The following is a 21,607-nucleotide window of genomic DNA, read 5'->3' as shown; positions in this document are numbered from 1 at the left end:
TACTGTGATGCCGTACAAGGAATGGGCATCGCAGTGCGCATGCGCCGGCCGACGGACTGAGTGCGAAGGCGCGGGATCTCGGCGAAACAAGAAGTAAGTAGATGGGTGGTCAGAGGGAAAGAATGGGCGGGGGGAAGCGACAATAAGGCTGAGCTAGCTGGGCACCTACGAGGGTAACGCCGCCCCTGGGCACTTGCGAGCCCTCATTTGCATATGCTACTAAGTTGTTTTTTGCCGGTTTTATAAGTCCAGGATTGCTCATAAAGGTAATGATTTTATTAACTGTAAGGCTGCTAGAAAGCTATGGGAAGGGTTAGAAAGGTGAAACTTTGATGACAGACTCCCTTTAAAGGGAAATTCGCAGAAATGTGCCCTGCTGGAGCCTAGAAATTTTTTATTTTAGGTCATGGGAGTACAGGCCTTAAAAACTAGGCATTTACCTGACATAAAAGAAATTCTGATTATATGGCTCGAGGTACATTATGCGGTCAATGGATAAAAATTTTACTGTAGGCCACTGGAGTACAGGCCCCAAACATTAGTCATTCACCGGACAGAAAAGAACAAGTAATTATGTGGCTGGAGGTATATTAGACGGTCATTGGAGATCAATTTTACTGCAGGCCAGTGGAGTACAGGCCCCAAACATTAGGCATTCACCATACAGAAAAGAACAAGTGATTATGTGGCTGGAGGTAGATTACACGGTCATTGGATATCAATTTTACTGCAGGCCAGTACAGATACATGTCAAATACATATGTTCAAAAGAACTAAAAATATAAAATTAGATTAAAAACATGGCTAACGAAATCCCCCCTCTTGAAAAAACCCCTAATGATAATAGTTGAAATTCGATAACACGAGGTCGTCACAGGTGTTGAATTCCTCCGAGGCCCCAAACATTAGACATTCACCGGACAGAAAAGGCCTTTTATGCCGCTGTATATACATAAGATAAGGACCATTCTTTGTTCTGGGTGGTGGCGGATATGAGTGAACTGGCATGAGGAAATTCAATTAAACGTGATCGTCACAGGTGTTATATTCCTCCAAGATCCATGCCTCATTCATTTTTAGAAATGTGAGCTAGGCGAGTGCGTTTATCGGTCACGATACCCCCTGCAGCACTGAACATCCTTTTGGACAGGACACTCGACGACGGGCAAGCCAAGAGTTCCATGGCAAATTGTGCCAGCTCTGGCCACAGGTCAAGTCTGCACACCCAGTAGTCCAGGGGTTCCTCGCTTCTCAGAGAGTCCACATCGGATGTTAACCCGATGTAGTCGGACACCTGTCTCTGTGATGCTGGTAACATGGCCGCCATTTTGTGTTTGTACCGGGGGTCTAAGTACGTTGCCACCCAGTACTGGTCCTTGCCCTTTATGCTTTTTATACAGGGGTCCCTCTTCAAACACTGGAGCATGAAGGCCCCCATTTGCACTAAATTGGAAGTGGTGGAGCGCCCTGGCTCCTGCTCATCGCCCATGAGAATATCGTTCTCGATGTCCTCCCCCAGCCACGGACAACACCAGGGATCCCAGAAAAGTTGAAAGCATGCTCTTCCTGCTCCTCCTCCTCCTCCTCCCCCGGCACCATCCTCCTCCTCCTCTTCAGACTCCTGCTGACTTGTCTCAGATGGAGTAGCCCCCCTGGGAATTCATTCAGCATTGCGACTTCCTCATCTTCCTGCTCCTCGACGACTTGATCAATGACACGACGCAATGCACGCTCCAGAAAGAAGGCATAAGGTACGATGTCACTGATGAAGCCCTGGCTGCGAATGACCAGTTTGGTGATCTCATCAAATGGCCACAGAAGTCTGCATGCGTCGCACATGAGCAGCCACTGGCGCAGTGAATAAAAACCAAGCTCCCCAGAACCTGTCCTACCGCAGAGTTCATACAGGTAGTCATTAACGGCACGTTTCTGCTGGAGCAGCCTATCAAGCATATACAAGGTGGAGTTCCGGCACATTGGGAAGTCCCAAATCAGACATCTGACGGGCAAGTGGTGTCACCGCTGAATGTCAGCAAGGCAAGCCATGGCCGTGTACGATCTTCTAAAATGGCCAGAGATTTTCCTGTCCTGCCACAAGACGTCTTGGTCCCCGGGGTATTTGGCAACGAATCGCTGCACGACTAAGTTCAGGACGTGTGCCATGCACGGCACGTGTGTAATTTTGCCCTGTTTCAGCGCACTCAGCAGATTGGCACCATTGTCGCACACCACTTTACCAACTGTCAAATTGAGCGGGGTTAGCCACTTATCGGCCTGTGACCGCAGAGCTGAAAGGAGTGCAGGACCGGTGTGGCTCTTGGCTTCCAGGCACAACAGCCGCAGCACAGCATGGCAACGTCTCACCTGGCACATTAGATTCTAGGGAGCTTGGGGGGTGCAGCGGAAGAGGCGGTAGCAGTGGAAAAGGAGGAGTCGGCCGAGGAGGAGACGGAGGATGGAGTAGGAGGAGGAGAAGAAGAGGCAGGCCTGCATGCGTGGCGGTAACACCAAATCCACACGGATGCCACGGGTTGCATTTTTGGCAGCTGTCAGAAGATTTACCCAGTGGGCAGTAAAAGTTATGTACCTTCCCTGACTCTGTTTACTAGACCATGTGTCTGTGGTCAGATGTATCTTGGCACCGACACTGTGTGCCAGAGATGCATTCACTTGCCGCTGAACGTGGCCATTTAGCTCTGGGATGCCACTCAACCACTCAGCCACTCAACCAACTCTGGTGCGTCCTTTGAGGTAATCACACGCACCTTCTCCAACTTCCCACTTAGGCTCTGGCCTGGTGCACCTGCCCAACCCCTACCACCCCTGCGGAATGGCCGGCCTCTTCCTCTGCCTGTCATTTTCAAAATGACCCTGTGACAAAGTCCCTATAGAAGAGCAGTATTTGTGTAAGCAGGTATATGGAACCCCTTAATGATTATTTACAGGAAGCAGGTATATCAAACCCCTCAATCAGTTATTTTTATTTCTAATACCGTTTGTCCCTCTGTATAGCTGCGGTATCTCAGCAGAACCGCACACAACTGCTGCACAATGCAAATGCACTATATAGAAATTATATTCTAGGTATATAACACCACCACCTCAATCAGTTTTTTTGATGGGCAACTGGTATATCACACTAGTTGAAATTAGTTGTTCCAATATCGTTTGTCCCTCTATAGAGCTGCGGTATCTCATCAGAACCGCACACAACTGCTGCACAATACAAATGCACTATAATATAATTTCTATGTTAGAAAGTATATTATAAGTATATCACACCCCTCAGTAAGTCACACCTATCGATAGCAAACCTATACCAGTCCTTAAAAGGACTTTTGTGGCCCTATTAACTAGTGTTTGGTGTCCCTTACAGCCTGTCCCTGCTCCACACAGCAACCTCTCCTTACACTGGCAAAAGACTGAATGTAAAATGGCGGCCAGATCAGGTTTATTTATAAGGTAGGGGGTGTGTCCATGTGCTGAAACGTCTCAATTGGCTGTCCTGTACCACCTGATGGATGTGTCATGGGTCAAATTTCTGCACAATACAAAAGAATATGGCGCCCGCGGACATCGCCATATATTCGACCGTTCGGCGAACTGCAAACGAGCAAAGTTTCCCGCGAAATGACCGCTGGGCAAACCGCGAGGCCATCTTTGTTCTTACACTGCTGCACAGCAGTCAGGCTATAATTAAGAGTGGTCAACACTTGAAGTGCATAGGCTATTGCGGTGTCTCTTAGTCATCTTCAATACAGCTGAAACAGGTTTTTACCAATCCTGTCGGATCTCTTGCCTTTATCTGACTAGAACATTTATTACTTAACAATATATATCATGTTACATTAATAAAATATATGTTCTCGGTGTTTCACAACATTTTACATGATCCCACATTCAATCTCTTTTCTGCCATTAACAGATATCTATGTCTTTGGTCTGGGTGAAGAGATAAGCCATAATGAAATCAATGATATTGCATCCAAGAAAAGTAGCCAGCATGTCTTCAGTATGGAAACAGTAGACGATATGAAGAAATCCTTTGATGAAATGATAGGTAGGTAAACTTAGATTTATTCCTTGCCTATTGTTGCGATGTGATGCCTTGCTCCGGCTAGTGTCGAGCTGCAGGAAGCCCGGGCTACATGTCTGTGGTCTGGAATGGGCCTGTGATCTGCACCTCTGTATGCCGAAGTGGGAAAGACAACAACATAGTGATGGCTATTCGGGGGGTGCCATGTAAACCTCAATGGCAATGGCCACGGGCATGCAACTCTCCTTTATATGCCTGTGGGGATATATAAATATACTTTAGTGGGGTTTGAGTCTCGTGGGTAGAATGGTTTTGTTATAAAGTATGTCTCTTCTTACACTTTACTTTTAGACAGTGCAGGAACTCTTCATATGTGTGGACTTGCCAAAGAACCATCTGAAAATGAAAAAGTGGACGTGAAGTATCCCTGGATTGCTAAAATTATTATCACTGTAAGTGGCAATCACCTATCTCTTAAGAAGTAAATGCACCATTTTAGACTTCATAACTTAAGTGCATTTCTGCTAAGTGTGTCAAAACCATACAGTTATGATCAGTGGATGTGGAACCACTGTGTCCATCAACCAGTTTGACTTTGGGCTAAATCTAAGGGCTTCATGCTGGCAGTACCTTGGTATTCACCCTTTAACTTCGCTGCAGGAGAGCCACTATGTCTCTGCTTCCTGGAGTAGTCCTGGTGTGGTTGAAAGCTAACCCACAGGGATCAGAGACACAGGTGCAGAGCACCGAGGGATCAGGCCAAACTTGTAGTCAGTAACAGACCAAGATTAGTGCAGGCAGAGTACGTGCTAATATGTGAAACAAGACCAAGGTCATGGCTGGCAGCAGAGGGTCACTATGGTAAACAGGCAAAGGTTGGGTCAGATAGTGGAGGATCAGAATCCGGTAAGCAGGCAGAGGTCAGTACACAGGCAGACAACAGAAACAAACACCGTAGTAAGCTACTTTATTGCTCAGGCAGAGAATGAAACAGTACAGCATATATAGCAGAAGCTGATTAGAAATTAGAAACAGCTATGCAGCTACCCATAGCTATTGAATGTGTATGGCAGACTATAGACATACAACACAAGAAGAGAGGTAGTGTCATATAGTGATAAATCGTCAAGAATGGCATAAACATACACAGTCCAAAAGATGCAGAACCACATTATTTAAAAAAACATAGATCAACAGAAAACAAGGAAACCTCTGTCTGGTGGCAGTAAACTGTCAGAGAGACACAATTATCTAGTGAAGTGTCTCAAACTAGGTTTCAGGAACCCCTGGAGTTCCTTCATGGAGTGTAAGTGATTCCCCAAAATTATAATCGGTAATGGTAGATGACCTCGTCACTGGAAGCCACAGACAGCAGAAGGCTGTATAGGGACCTCAAGCACTCATCTCTCTGACAATCCACCAGTAAGTGTGAGCTATGAGATTCACTAACTCAATAAATTATGTATAATGTAATAGGCAGCATGAAGCTGTTGGCTGAATAAATGGTTTTAGAAAGTCCACAACCATCATAAAAGTGTAAATGGGCAGTTTCAGTAAGTTTTCAGAAAGCCTCAAATGCCAAAAAGCGGCAGACTGAAGTTGTCAGCAAGCTATAACCATCTAGCGCAAAAAAGCTGAGGTTGAACTGCATCCACGAACTGTCGGAAAGTCACATAGAATCAGAAAACTGTATATTAACAGTATCAGCATGCCATAGTCTTCTAATGCCAGGCAGCAGCACATAAAGTGACAATAAGTTATCAGAAATCCATATACTGAACATCCATATACTAACATTTCAGTCCAATTAGCCACATTCATTAAAACTCTGTTTTTCATAATTCCTGATATATCATCCTAGCACACATTCCTTCTCTTCGGTCTCTTCAGATCACTACTATATTTCGAGAATAATACAAGAGACAAGTATTTATTTCAGCTTTTATTTCTCTTATCAAATTCCCAGTGGCTCAGAGGTTTACATACAACAAGTTGACTGTGTCTTTAAATAGCTTGGAAACTTCTAGAAAACAATGTCATGGATTTAGAAGCTTTCCATAAGATTGCTACTTTGTTTGACATTGTTGGAAAAATCATAAGAAATCAGCCAAGATATTAGGAAATTAATGGCAGACCTCCACAAGTCTGGAACATCCTTGGGAGCAATTTCTGAACACTAGAAGGTACCATGTTGACCATGCAAATATAAACACCATGGAGCCACCAAACATCGTGCCCTTAAAGAAGCGCACACTCTATATTCCTAGAGATTAATGTACTTTGTAAAAAAATATATATATATATATCCATGAACAACAGCAAACAAACTCATGAAGATGCTGGAGGAAAAGGTCCAAAAGTATCTCTGTCAACAGTGGCTTCTCATGTCTTCTATCGAAAGGACATGAGAAGCCACTCAGCAAAGAAGCCACTGCTCTAAGACTACCACAAAAAAGCCAGGCTGCTGATTTCAACTACACATGGAGACAAAGATCTTACTTTTTGGAGAAATGTCTTCTGATCTGATGAAAAAAAAATGAAACTTTTTCCTCCATCGTTTTGTACGGAGGAAAAAAAGGAAGGCTTGCGAGACAAAAACACTGTCACAACATGAAGTACAGGGGAGGCCGCATCATGTTGTGACTGGCACACTTCACTAAATAGATGGCATTATGAGGAAGGCAAAGTAATGTATATAGAGATATTAAAGCAGTATCTCAAGAAATCAGCATGGAAATCAAAGCTTGGAACAACGACCACAAGCAAACTTCCAAAATTGTGGCAAAATGGCATAAGGACATCGAAGTGAAGGTAATGGCATTCACAAAGCCCTGACTTCAATCCCAAGGAACATTTATGGGCAGAACTGGAAAAGCTTCTACCGTCAATGAGGCCTACAAACCTGACCCCAGTTGCACCAAATCTGTCAGGAGGAATGGGCCACAATTCCAGCTATTGATTGTGAGAAGCTTGTGGAACGGAACCCAGAACATCTGACCCGTGTTAGTTCATTTAAAGGCAACGCAACCACCACTAGTGATGAGCGGCAGGGGCAATATTCGAATTTGCGATATTTCACGCGCAATACAGGGGTGGGTCACTTTTGCTAAATTTTTCAAGCTGCTAGAAGTTTCCTGAGACTGGAGAAAATGGTTGGCACGGCAGAACATTACAATAGCTTTATAACCAGATAGAGTGCTCCAATATATTCGCGATTGCGAAAATCGTCGATTAATAATGCGCATATTGTGGCGCAATACGTGCAACGTCTGCGTTTTCGAAGTGGCGATATTCGCTACAAAAATTCGCGATTCGAATACTCGCGCCCAACACTGCTAACCACGTGTATGTAAACTTCTGAGCCACTTGGAAAGTTAAAGGGGTCGTCTCTCACTTTAGCAAGTAGCATTTATCATTTAGAGAAAGTTAATACAAGGCATTTACTAATGTATTGTGATTCTCCATATTGCCTCCTTTGCTGGCTTGATTCATTTTTACATCACATTATACACTGCTCTTATCCATGTACAGTATAGGAAAAAGCGCTGGCCTCTCTGGTGGCCGGGACCGCGGGAGTGCACATAGGCCAGTGCTTTTTCCTATCGTGCGCAAGCACGACCACCGCTGTTGGATTGCAGGGTGGTCGTAACCATGGCAATAAGCTGTGTATAATGTGATGGAAAAATGAATGAAGCCAGCAAAGGAAGCAATATGGACAATCACAATACATCAGTAAGTGCCTTGTATTAACTTCCCATACATGATAAATGCCATTTACTGAAGTGAGACGACCACTTTAAGTAAATCCTTGTCTCTTGTTTTTATTCTGACATTTCACATCTAAACTGATTGAAGAGAGAGAACACGAGCAAGGCCTCTTGCACACGACCGTATGGCTTTTTCAGTATTTTGCGTTCCGCAAAAAACGGATCCGCAAAAAAATACGGATGACATCCGTGTGCATTCCGTTTTTTGCGGAACGGAACAGCTGGCCCTGAAAGAACACTAAAACATAAAAACGGAAATACGGAAACGAAAGGCATACGGAGTACCTTCCGTTTTTTTTTTTTTGCAGATCCATTGAAATTAATGGTTCCGTATATGAAACGCAAAAAAAGGGAACATAAACGGAAAAATAAAACGTTCGTGTGCAGGAGGCCCAAGATTGTGAAAAACTGAGTTCTAATGAACTAAGGTGGATGGACTTCAGCTGTAGCTGGAGAAAACGTGTTCTGGTGCCAGAAGACTGTAAAAATCACATATTCCTTGGAACTGCTATAAATCACATTTTTGAGACTTTCCCTTTTTCCCTTTTTTTATTATAGCGCGCTGGTGTTCAAGAAAAATGTAAAGGCTCTATCATAAGCAAAGATTTTATCTTGACCGCTGCTCACTGCTTTAATCTAGATGAAGAACTCCATACTATTAGTGTAGAAGTCGGAGGTAAGTGCTCCCATGGATTTCATTCAATCTCCAGCTGTTGTCCACCTACAACCTCCGTGTTCTGGCAGATGGGGGGCCAGTTTAAAGTGTGAGGCGCACAGGACTGCGCATGTTACCCTATTTTCTTCCATTTATTGTAGGTAGGGAATACAAAGCGAAGAACCTCCACCGTCATAATAAGTACAACCCAGCTGGCAAACAGGACAAGAAAGTGGATAAATCCTTTGATTATGATTTGGCTCTCATTGAACTAAAAACGAAGATTGAATTTTCCTCAAATAGCAGGTAAAAGTCATGGAGCACCATGACTAACTTATAGGCTTGGGCCTAGCTCTGAGGAGCATGCACATGTAGGTCCTCACTGTAGCACAGTTACAGAACAGACTGCACTGACTAACCAGGGGGTGGACCCAGTTCATCTCCTGGAAACCTAAGTCAGTGAGGCAAGGTTTTAACCATTAATGTCAAAAAAATGCTATTAGGTGCACTGTGGTTTGCACGATTATATGGGCAAGCTCTTTGCCTTGTTCTATATGTGGCAGGTACTGTGTTGGGCACTTTAATAGGAGCTTGATTAGGCTTACTGTGAATGAAAATACATTGCAGTACACTATACAGTGTACTGCAGTGTATTGTAGAGGCATCAGGCCCACTGGATCTTCAAGAACCAAGTGGGCCTGGGTCAAAAAAGTGTTAAAGAAAAGTAAAAAAAAAATCTTCCTATATCTGCACATTTATAATTGATTAAAAATTAAAAAAATATAAAAACACTAAACATGTTTGGTATTGCCTCGTCCATAATGACCTGATCTATAAAAGGATTACATTCCCCGCACAGTGAACACCATAAAAAAAAAGAAAAAAGAAAAACTGATAAAATTGAAATTTTGACACCTCACTTCCCAAAAAATTGTATTAAAGTGATCAAAAAAGTCATATGTACCCAAAATTAGTACCAATCAAACCGTCACCTAATGCCGCAAAAAATGAGCCCCTATAAAAGACAATCGCCCAAAAAATAAAAATGAAATATGGCTTTCAGAAAATGGAGACCCCAATTTTTTTTTTCATTTTCTAAAATGCTTTTATTGTATAAAACCAAAATCAATCAGTAGACATGTTTGATATTGTAACGTCTGTAACAACCTGCACTATAAAAATATCACACTCTCTACCCCCAAAAGGTAAATGCCGTAAAAAATTTAATAAAAACTGTGCCAAAGGAGGCGCATGCACGAGGCTCACGAGGAAGACATGATTCTGTGAGCTCCGCACCGCACGCCGACTTACCCTCACTTTAGCGCCTGAACCAGGCTCCTATACGCCTGCAAGTATATGCATCAGACCCCTAAGATGCCCCGCTCCAAGGGGAGGTCGAAAATACCCGGTACACCCGCTCCTTCACAGACCTTACCGGAACTCTTCCGGCAGACAAGGCACACTGCCATGGCGGACGCCGCCGCTGATCCACCGAGCCCCGTCTCCTCTTCTGAAGGTGAGCCAACTCCGGACATCAGCGACCATAATGTGGGTCAAGAAGACCTTTACAAGAACATTGCAGCATTGTTCCGGTCTGAATTGTCCCAGGCGGTCACGGAATTTTCCCGCCAGATCCACGATCTAGGGAACAGAGTCTCTGACCTAGAGACACGCACGGATGACATCTCAGACGCCATAGGCCGCAATAGGGATGATGTTAATTCACATGAGGCCCAACTGGCGGATTTGGAGCTAAAAATTGAAGACCTAGAGAATAGGTCCAGGAGAGGAAATCTACGGGTCAGGGGGCTCCCTGAATCTTATCAAGACCTTCAAGCCACCCTCTCCTCCCTGTTTTCAACGCTCCTACCACAGGAAGAACTCAACTATTTAAAGATGGATCGGGTCCACAGAGCATTAGGGAAACCACGCAGCTCGGACTTACCTCGAGACGTTATCCTTAAATTTCATCATCCTGGGACCCGAGATAAAATATTATTTGCAGCCAGAGGCAACCCGACCCTTCCGGGTCTGCCTCCATCTGTCCACCTATATGCAGACCTTGCTCCATCCACGCTCCGACGAAGGCGGGAAATGAGACCGGTTACTCAAGCTCTCCAAAAGGCCCAGATCAGGTATAGATGGGGCTTCCCTTTTAGCCTGACTTTTCAAGTGAACTCTCGCTCACATACGGTGCGTTCACCGTCTGAAGGGCTGGAAGCACTACAGCGGGCCGGAGTGCAGTGTGAGATAGCATCGCCTCCCAGCCCCGCTCCGCTACCGCAGCGACCAGCAAGAGTTTGGACCTTGGTCACTCCAACATCCTCTAGATCGGGCAGACAGAAGACCTCTTGATTTTTATATCTTCTCCTCATACCTAGCACACTGATGAGGTCTCTAGATCCACTTGGATCCGTTTTCTTATTTGTCTATCGACATCTGTTAAGTTTATACAGTTTAGGCTAACCTTTTTTCTTATAGGGTATCGGCATGTGGACTTTCATGTTGACCTTAACCATGTGTTTATGTGGAGGGATGAGGCAGACCAAAGTTTGGCTGTTTCCCCTACCGCATCTACCAACCAAACAGGTTGTAAGTTATGGGCCCCAAAGCCCTTTATGTTACTTTTTGCTGTTTTATACCCATTTTTATGTTGTTCACCATTTTGAGGCATTGCATATGTACACGACTATGGCGGATGTTGTTGTTCGGACAACTGGGGGGGCGGTGTGGCTGGAGGCGGATGAGGTATGGCGCGTTCAGGCTTCTCCTCTAACCTTTCAAGATGTATAAAATATTAACCCATAACGTTAGGGGATTTAATTCTCCTAGGAAGAGGAAAACCGCATTTTCTTCATATCTTAAACACGCGCCAGATGTCATCTGCCTTCAGGAGACTCATTTCTCACACACCTCCCACCCTAAATATCTTCATGCTCAGTACTCGAGATATTACTCGTCCACTTACCTCTCTAAAAGCAGGGGTGCGGTAATACTTTTGAGAAATTCCTTCCCCATGACTGTTACCTATACCAATATTGACCTGGAGGGAAGGTTTGTTATCTTGATGGGGATATACAGAGAAGAAACTGTATGTTTGGTCAATACTTACGCCCCTAATGTTAGACCTATTTCATTCCTAGAGGAAGTAAGTAAAATAGTTGAATCCCTTTCCTACCATAAAATAATTTGGTGCGGTGATTTTAATATTACCATTCACCCTACTTTAGACCGTTCAGTCCCGCAACCTATTCCACGCTCTAAAACTTTATCCGGCAGAATAAACCAACTCCTGCAATCCCTTTCTTTGGCCGACACATGGAGGGAACATAACGGCTCTCAAAGGAGCTATACATATTACTCCCCTGCTCATCAGGTATACTCCCGTATTGACTTGATCCTTGCCTCTTCATCCAGTCTCCCTAACCTATCTTATTCCAGGCATATTATATCACCCTGGTCAGACCACGATATGGTCCTTACAGCTTTCTCAGCATCCCACCAAAACTTTACCAGAGCAGTATGGAGACTCAATGAATCCATTTTGACACAACCTACAATTCTTTCCCAATTGCAAGAGGATGTTTCCCACTTCTTTGCGGACAATGCTACCCCTGATATGGACCCCATGAATCTTTGGCTTACACATAAAGCTTTTATGAGGGGTAAGTTGATCAGTATAGCATCCAGACGTAAAAAAGAACGTACACAGACTCAAACTAACCTGGAGTTTAAACTTAATAGACTTGTATGGGCACACCAAAAGAACCCATCTTTATACCTCCTAAAAGCCATTAAAGATGTGAAACAGCAGCTAAATATGATACTTACTAATAATACTGAGAAAGCCCTCCGCTGGACAAGTTCTTTTTATTATAGGTACGCTAACAAGCCTGACAGACTACTTGCCAGTCAACTAAAAGCGAGACAAAAAACTAATCAGGTTTTTCAGATCCGTACTAGGCCTGACTATGTAACTTCCCACCCAGATATTATTTATAAAACTTTCCATAAATATTATGAGCTTCTCTATACTCCACCAGGGGGGGATACTGTTCCTCAGATAGATGAATTTATGTCATCGACTAGACTTCCTATTCTATCCCCAGAGGCGCAGTCTGAATTAAGCAAGCCAATTTCGACAGACGAGGTGACATTTGCCATTAAGTCCCTTAAACTTGGAAAAGCCCCAGGCCCCGACGGGTATACTGCTCTTTATTATAAAAAATTGGCTCCACTACTTATCCCTCACATTACTAACATATGCAACCAGCTTATGCAGGGAGCCCCACCCCCGGAAGAGTTTCTTAAAGCGTCCATTACGGTCATCCCCAAGCCTAATAAGGACCCTTTGCTTACAACTAACTTCAGACCAATTTCTCTATTGAATATTGACAACAAGCTCTTTACATCAATATTAGCTAACAGACTTAACAGGTTCATTCCAGACCTCATACATAGAGACCAAGTGGGATTCATCCCTGGGAGGGAAGCCCCTGACAACATAAGAAAAATATTGAACATAATACACTCATCTCAGAAGCAAAAGATCCCGCTTGCGCTCCTGGCACTGGATATTGAAAAGGCCTTTGACACAGTTACCTGGCCATACTTATATAAGGTCCTTACAGTAATAGGTGTTAGGGGACCCTTTCTTAGGGCTATCCAAGCTCTCTACTCCAACCCTAAAGCCAATCTCAAACTCCCGACCACTCTATCCCAACCCATTCATATAGGGAGGGGAACGCGTCAAGGTTGCCCCCTATCCCCAGCACTTTTTGCCTTGGCCATTGAACCCTTAGCGGCCCGTATTAGAGCACACAAAGACATTACAGGCTTCTCGATTGGGGCCACTGAGCACAAGTTGAGTCTGTTCGCTGATGACTTAATGCTATCAATTACTAACCCTATTATTTCCTTCCCTTCACTACTAAAACTGCTTGACTCTTTTTCCAAAGCATCGGGCCTAACAATAAACCACACCAAATCTGAACTAATGCTTTGTAATACACCAGAAACAACAAAAACCTTACTTTTACAAAAATTCCCTTTTCAGTGCAGACCAAGGCACGTCTCCTACCTGGGGGTCTCGATACCGAGTTCACTAGAAGAAACATATAAAATAAATTATCCACCAATGTATCGTAAGATTCGCCAGGATCTAGCGTCATGGCAGAAACTTCCAATATCATGGGTGGGGAGGATTAACATAATTAGGATGGTTACGCTTCCAAGGTTATTGTACTTATTTAGAGCTCTCCCAGTACCCATCCCACTATCGGACCTGAGATCCCTTCAGGGAGACGTGCTTAGGTTTATATGGGCGAATAAACGTCCTCGAATTGCCAAATCAATTATGTGTAGGCACAAGTCAGTCGGGGGGCTATCTGTCCCAGATATGTCGAAGTATTATAAAGCAGCCAGACTGGCACAAATGTTCTTAACCCACCTAGATCCAAAACTACATCCCCTGTGGATTGAAATGGAGGCCTCCAGTCTCTCTCCATATTCCTGGAGAGCTTTGATCTGGAATGTTGGTAGTATCCCGCGTACTATTAAGTCTATTTCACCTTTAACATACTACTCATTACTCCTGTGGAGATCGGTTAGATTCAAGAGTAATCTTCAATCCAAACCCACCCCTCTAGCTCACTTACTAGGGAACCCGCAGTTCACCCCGGGTCTCCAACATCGCAACTTTTCATGGTGGATGAGCAATCAATTATGTATACTTCATAAATTCTTATCTAGAGGTAAATTGTTAACAATTGACAGCTTCAAGGAGATGCACTCCCCTCCACCCGAAGAGAATTTGCGTTTGAATCAAGTATTCTCCTTCTTGAAGTCATTGCAAATAGCGGATAGGAATATCTCATTCTCCCCATTTGAAAGATCAGTCACATATTCCCTTTATAGGCAGGGGCTATTATCTCGTATCTATGGCTTACTCTGTCAAAAACCCGAAGAGGTTAAACTACCTTACATGAAGGCCTGGGAGGAGGACATGCAACTGGAATCCTCGTTCCCCAAATGGTATCAGAGATCGCAGACCCTTACAAAAGGATCATGGCAGGTCACACTAGCTGAAACCTCAATTAAAATACTCCACAGAACCTATATGGTTCCTACTAGACTCAATCGTATGTACCCAGAGGTTTCCCCAAATTGCTTTAGAGGTTGTGAAGAAGAGGGGTCTATGATCCACATTTGGTGGACTTGCCCAATCGTTAGAAGGCTATGGGCCCAAACAACTGCACTATTGTCTACAGTTTTACAATGTGATTACCCTACATCACTTCCCTTATGCTTATTGGGCGATAAACCACATTGGCTGACATCCGCCAAGTTTAAACTTTCCCAACACATATTGATGGCCACCAGGATCCACATAGCTTTTAAGTGGCGTACTGATGTACTTTGCTTTCAGATGGTCCTTGATAGGATTAACAAAATTCTTCAAGGTGAAAAATTATCTGCCATACGTACGGATACATTCTGTTCATTTGAAAGGGTTTGGGAGCCTTGGCTGTCCTCCTCCTATGCCCCAGATATACGCTATAGTATTTCTTTATAAACCCCCGTGTCAAACATTACTCGATGTATGGACCTTTATCTGTTACATGATGCCCTCAATAGGGCCTGATAGAACTTCATCTGCGATGAATATATCGAATCTTGAACAAACATGTATATGCCTTAAACATTAATTATTGTTTCTGTACTTTATTTAAAAGACTTTGTTTTGTATGTCTTTTTTCTGTTTAAATTTCTCAAAAACCAAATAAATGATTTTTGAAACTAAAAACTGTGCCAAAAAGCCATTTTTTGTCACCTTACATCAGAAAAAGTGCAATACCAAGCGATCAAAAAGACATATGCCTCCCAAAATAGTACCAATAAAACCATCATCTCGTCTCTTAGAAAAAATATGTCTTTCAGAAATTGGAGACACAGAAACATGATTTTTTTTCAAAAATGCTTTATTATGTAAAACTGAAACAAACAAAAAAGTAGACATGTTTGATATTGTCACGTCCGTAACAACCTGCTCTATAAAAATTTCACCTGATCTAACCTGTCAGGTGAACATTTTTAAAAAACAAAAAATAAAAACTGTGTCAGAACAGCCATTTGTGGTAACCTTGCCTCACAAAAAGCATAATATAAAGTGATCAAAATTCATATGTACCCCAAAATAATATCAAAACTGTCACTTCATCCCACAGTTTCCAAAATGGGGGTCACTTTTTGATTGTTTCTACCGTAGGGTGCATGAGGGGGCTAGAAATGAGACATGGTGTCTTAAAAACAGTCCAGCAAAACCTGCCCTCCAAAAACCATATTGCACTCCTTTACTTCTGCGCCCTGCCGTGTGCCCTTACAGCAATTTATGGCCATTTATAGGGTGTTTCTGTAAACTGCAGAATAAGGCCTCATGCACACGACCGTATTTTTTGGCGGTCCGCAAAACGGGGTTCCGTTTTTCCGTGATCCGTGACCGTTTTTTCGTCCGTGGGTCTTCCTTGATTTTTGGAGGATCCACGGACATGAAAAAAATGTCGTTTTGGTGTCCGCCTGGCCATGCGGAGCCAAACGGATCCGTCCTGAATTACAATGCAAGTCAATGGGGACGGATCCGTTTGACGTTAACACAATATGGTGCAATTTCAAACGGATCCGTCCCCCATTGACTTTCAATGTAAAGTCAGGAGTTAATATACCATCGGATCAGAGTTTTCTCCAATCCGATGGTATATTTTAACTTGAAGTGTCCCCATCACCATGGGAACGCCTCTATGTTAGAATATACCGTCGGATTTGAGTTACATCGTGAAACTCAAATCCGACAGTATATTCTAACACAGAGGCGTTCCCATGGTGATGGGGACGCTTCAGGTTAGAATATACTAAAAGAACTGTGTACATGACTGCCCCCTGCTGACTGGCAGGTGCTGCCAGGCAGCAGGGGGCAGCCCCCCCCCCCTGTAGTTAACACATTGGTGGCCAGTGTGGCCGGCCCCCCCCCTCCCTCCCCTGTAGTTAACTCATTGGTGGCCAGTGCGGCCGCCCCCCCCTCCCCTGTAGTTAACTCATTGGTGGCCAGTGGGCCCCCCCCTCCCCTGTAGTTAACTCATTGGTGGCCAGTGCGGCCGCCCCCCCTCCCTCCCCTGTAGTTGACTCCTTGGTGGCCAGTGGGCCCCCCCTCCCTCCCCTGTAGTTAACTCGTTGGTGGCCTGTGGGCCTTCTCCCCTCCCTCCCCCTCCTAATTAAAATCTCCCCCCTATCATTGGTGGCAGCGGAGTGTACCGATCGGAGTCCCAGTTTAATCGCTGGGGCTCCGATCGGTAACCATGGCAACCAGGACGCTACTGCAGTCCCGGTTGCCATGGTTACTTAGCAATTTGTAGAACCATTATACTTACCTGAAGAGCTGCGATGTCTGCGTCCGGTCGGGAGCTCCTCCTACTGGTAAGTGACAGGCCGGCCGGGAGCTCCTCCTACTGGTAAGTGACAGGTCATTTTAATTAGGAGGAGGAGGGAGGGGAGAAGGCCCACTGGCCACCAACGAGTTAACTACAGGGGAGGGAGGGGGGCCCACTGGCCACCAACGAGTTAACTACAGGGGAGGGAGGGAGGGGGGGGCCCACTGGCCACCAATGAGTTAACTACAGGGGAGGGAGGGGGGCCGGCCGCACTTGCCACCAATGAGTTAACTACAGGGGAGGGGGGGGGCCCACTGGCCACCAAGGAGTTAACTACAGGGGAAGGGGGGGCCCACTGGCCACCAATGAGTTAACTACAGGGGAGGCGGGGGCCCACTGGCCACCAATGAGTTAACTACAGGGGAGGGAGGGGGGGGGGGCGGCCACACTGGCCACCAATGTGTTAACTACAGGGGGGGGGCTGCCCCCTGCTGCCTGGCAGCACCTGCCAGGCAGCAGGGGGCAGTCATGTACACAGTTCTTTTAGTATATTCTAACCTGAAGCGTCCCCATCACCATGGGAACGCCTCTGTGTTAGAATATACTGTCGGTTCTGAGTTTTCACGAAGTGAAAACTCAGCTATGAAAAAGCTTTTATGCAGACGGATCTTCGGATCCGTCTGTATAAAAACGAACCTACAGCCACGGATCACGGACACGGATGCCAATCTTGTGTGCATCCGTGTTCTTTCACGGACCCATTGACTTGAATGGGTCCGTGAACCGTTGTCCGTCAAAAAAATAGGACAGGTCATATTTTTTTGACGGACAGGATACACGGATCACGGTCTCGGCTGCAAAACGGTGCATTTTCCGATTTTTCCACGGACCCATTGAAAGTCAATGGGTCCACGGAAAACGGCACAACGGCCACGGATGCACACAACGGTCGTGTGCATGAGGCCTAAGGGTAATAGATTTTGAGTTTTCTTTGGCTGTTAACCCTTGATGTGTTACAGGAAAAAAATGGATTAAAACGGAAAATCTGCCAAAAAAGTAAAATTTAGAAAGTTCATCTCCATTTTTCTTTACTTTTTGTGGAACACCTAAAGGGTTAACAAAGTTTGTAAAATCAGTTTTGAATACCTTGTGGGGTGTAGTTTCTAAATTGGGGTAATTTATGGGTGGTTTCTGTTATGTAAGCCCCACAAAGTCACTTCATAACTGAACTGGTCCTTAAAAAAGTGGGTTTTGGAAATTTTCTCTAAATTTTGGATTTTTTAAAGAATTAAATAAAGGTGATTTATATTGACTCAAATCCACTATCATGAAGTACACAGTGTCACGAGAAAACAGTCTCAGAATGGCATAGATAAGGCTACTTTCACACTGCCGTTTTGGTTTCCTTTTTGTGAGATCCGTTTCAAGGCTCTCACAAGCGGTCCAAAACGGATCAGTTTTGCCCTAATGCATTCTGAATGGAAAAGGATCCGCTCCGAATGCATCAGTTTGCCTCCGATCAGTCTCCATTCCGCTTTGGAGGCGGACACCAAAATGCTGCAACCAGTGTTTTGGTGTCCGTCTGACGAAACTGAGCCAAACGGATCCGTCCTGACACACATTGTAAGTCAATGGGGACGGATCCGTTTTCACTGACTCAATATGGCACAATAGAAAACTGATCCGTCCTTCATTGACTTTCAATGGTGGTCAAGACGGATCCGTTTTCGCAATGTTAAAGATAATACAAACGGATCCGTTCTGAACGGATGGATGCGGTTATATTATCGGTGCGGATCTGTTTGTGCAGATCCATGACGGATCCGCACCAAACGCCAGTGTGAAAGTAGCCTTAGTAAAAGTGTTCCAAAGTTATTGCCACATAAAGTGACACATGTCAGATTTCCAAAATTTGGCGAACAATGGCAATGTCATTAAAGGGTTAAGTTGTATGCAATGTTATGAAATTAAAAGTTTGTTATAATACTTTTTGTATGATGTAAAAAAAAAACATAATAAAGATTATAAGGAAAAAAAAAGGGTTAAGTAGCCATTTCAATATAACAAAATAATAGCAAAGACAGGTGCACTCTGCGGTCTTACTAAACCCTCAAACTGATTTTTAAATTGAGAGATTAGCCAACATGTCCTACGGTGTAGGACATGTCTGAGCCCGAGCACCGCGCCAAGGTTTCTCTATTAGGTTGGGAACCTAAGGGTACTTTCACACTAGCGTTTTTCTTTTCCGGCGCTGAGTTCCGTCCTAGGGGCTCAAATCCGGAAAAGAACTGATCAGTTTTATCCTAATGCATTCTGAATGGAGAGTAATCCATTCAGAATGCATCAGGATGTCTTCAGTTCAGTCTTTTTGACTGATCAGGCTTTTCAGAAAAACGTAGCCTGCTGTATTTTTACCTCTGGCCAAAAATCCTGAACACTTTGACTGAACGCCGGATCCGGTCTTTTTCCCATTGACTTGCATTAACGCCGGATCCGGCGCTGTGTGTTCAGTCAAACCGGATCCGGCTTTTGCATGTTAAACCCGAAAAATGTGAAAAAAAAAGTTAAAGTCCATAAATGGCGGATCCGTTTTTTCCAATGCATTTTTTCATTGTGATCAAAATCCTGATCAGGATTCAAATGTAATCCGTTTTCACACGTTTTTCCGGATCCCGCAGGCAGTTCCGGTGTCGGAATTGAACGCCGGATTAAAACAACGCTAGTGTGAAAGTAGCCTAACCCTCACCTACCTGTGCCATATGGGCATTACCAGGAACCAGTGGGCAAATTACAGGCGCAGGAGGCCGACTCACAAACAGCTCACCAGTTACCTCCAGCATGTAACCATGCTAGCAATGGGAGGAGGGAGGAGTCTGCGAGTCCCACTGAAGATGGCTGGTATGGCCCAGGCCTCACAGGTGCACCTAAATGTAGCCTGTAGATGGAAAACAGGCACATTTAAATTGGAGTTTATACACCTCCAGGAATCTCTATATATACAAACTGAAAAGAATGGCGTGGCATTAACCAAACATGACGTGCTCAAACCCACATGCAGTTGTGCATATATATATATACAGGGGAGCAAATCCTGCACTTGTGGCCCGTTGCTAATGACGATCCCCAGCAAAAATGCATACAGTGGAGGATGCCCGCAGCGAACCACAAGTACCACAATAGACATCCTACACAAGATAGCAATTATGTGGATGTGATACTCAATATAGCAATATAACAAAATAATAGCAAAGACAGGTGCACTCTGCGGTCTTACTAAACCCTCAAACTGGTTTTAAAATTGAGAGATTAGCGGTGCTCGGGCTCAGACATGTCCTACACCGTAGGATATGTTGGCTAATCTCTCAATTTTAAAACCAGTTTGAGTGTTTAGTAAGACCGCAGAGTGCACCTGTCTTTGCTATTATTTTGTTATATTGCTATATTGAGTATCACATCCACATAATTGCTATCTTGTGTAGGATGTCTATTGTGGTACTTGTGGTTCGCTGCGGGCATCCTCCACTGTATGCATTTTTGCTGGGGATCGTCATTAGCAACGGGCCACAAGTGCAGGATTTGCTCCCCTGTATATATGTGCATAACTGCATGTGGGCTTGAGCACTTCCTGCTTGTTTAATACCACGCCATTCTTTTCAGTTTGTATATACACTGCTCAAAAAAATAAAGGGAACACAAAAATAACACATCCTAGATCTGAATTAATTAAATATTCTTCTGAAATACTTTGTTCTTTACATAGTTGAATGTGCTGACAACAAAATCACACAAAAATAAAAAAAATGGAAATCAAATTTTTCAACCCATGGAGGTCTGGATTTGGAGTCACACTCAAAATTAAAGTGGAAAAACACACTACAGGCTGATCCAACTTTGATGTAATGTCCTTAAAACAAGTCAAAATGAGGCTCAGTAGTGTGTGTGGCCTCCACGGGCCTGTATGACCTCCCTACAACGCCTGTGCATGCTCCTGATGAGATGGCGGACGGTCTCCTGAGGGATCTCCTTCCAGACCTGGACTAAAGCATCTGCCAACTCCTGGACAGTCTGTGGTGCAATATGACGTTGGTGTATAGAGCGAGACATGATGTCCCAGATGTGCTCAATTGGATTCAGGTCTGGGGAACAGGCGGACCAGTCCATAGCATCAATGCCTTCGTCTTGCAGGAACTGCTGACACACTCCAGCCACATGAGGTCTAGCATTGTCTTGCATTAGGAGGAACCCAGGGCCAACCGCACCAGCATATGGTCTCACAAGGGGTCTGAGGATCTCATCTCGGTACCTAATGGCAGTCAGGCTACCTCTGGCGAGCACATGGAGGGCTGTGCGGCCCTCCAAAGAAATGCCACCCCACACCATTACTGACCCAATGCCAAACCGGTCATGCTGGAGGATGTTGCAGGCAGCAGAACGTTCTCCACGGCGTCTCAAGACTCTGTCACGTCTGTCACATGTGCTGAGTGTGAACCTGCTTTCATCTGTGAAGAGCACAGGGCGCCAGTGGCGAATTTGCCAATCTTGGTGTTCTCTGGCAAATGCCAAACGTCCTGCACAGTGTTGGGCTGTAAGCACAACCCCCACCTGTGGACGTCGGGCCCTCATATCACCCTCATGGAGTCTGTTTCTGACCGTTTGAGCAGACACATGCACATTTGTGGCCTGCTGGAGGTCATTTTGCAGGGCTCTGGCAGTCCTCCTCCTGTTC

At 44.6% G+C, this 21,607-nt stretch overlaps 1 protein-coding gene across 2 annotated transcripts in view; it reads left to right on the top strand.

Moving 5' to 3' along the window:
- LOC120977492 (complement factor B-like) overlaps window positions 1-21,607 on the top strand; it is an 84,203-nt gene that overhangs the window by 45,880 nt on the left and 16,716 nt on the right. For both annotated transcript variants that reach the window (XM_040405471.1, XM_040405470.1), the window contains 4 exons: window positions 3,926-4,060; window positions 4,388-4,488; window positions 8,362-8,479; window positions 8,620-8,764. In XM_040405471.1, the coding sequence (XP_040261405.1) occupies window positions 3,926-4,060; window positions 4,388-4,488; window positions 8,362-8,479; window positions 8,620-8,764 (499 nt within the window). The remainder of the gene's footprint in view (window positions 1-3,925; window positions 4,061-4,387; window positions 4,489-8,361; window positions 8,480-8,619; window positions 8,765-21,607) is intronic.

The sequence above is a fragment of the Bufo bufo genome, chromosome 8 (assembly GCF_905171765.1).
Source record: "Bufo bufo chromosome 8, aBufBuf1.1, whole genome shotgun sequence".
Lineage (NCBI taxonomy): Eukaryota > Metazoa > Chordata > Amphibia > Anura > Bufonidae > Bufo > Bufo bufo.
The sequence above is the reverse complement of the archived record's forward strand: the minus strand, read 5'-3'. Positions and strand labels throughout refer to the sequence as shown.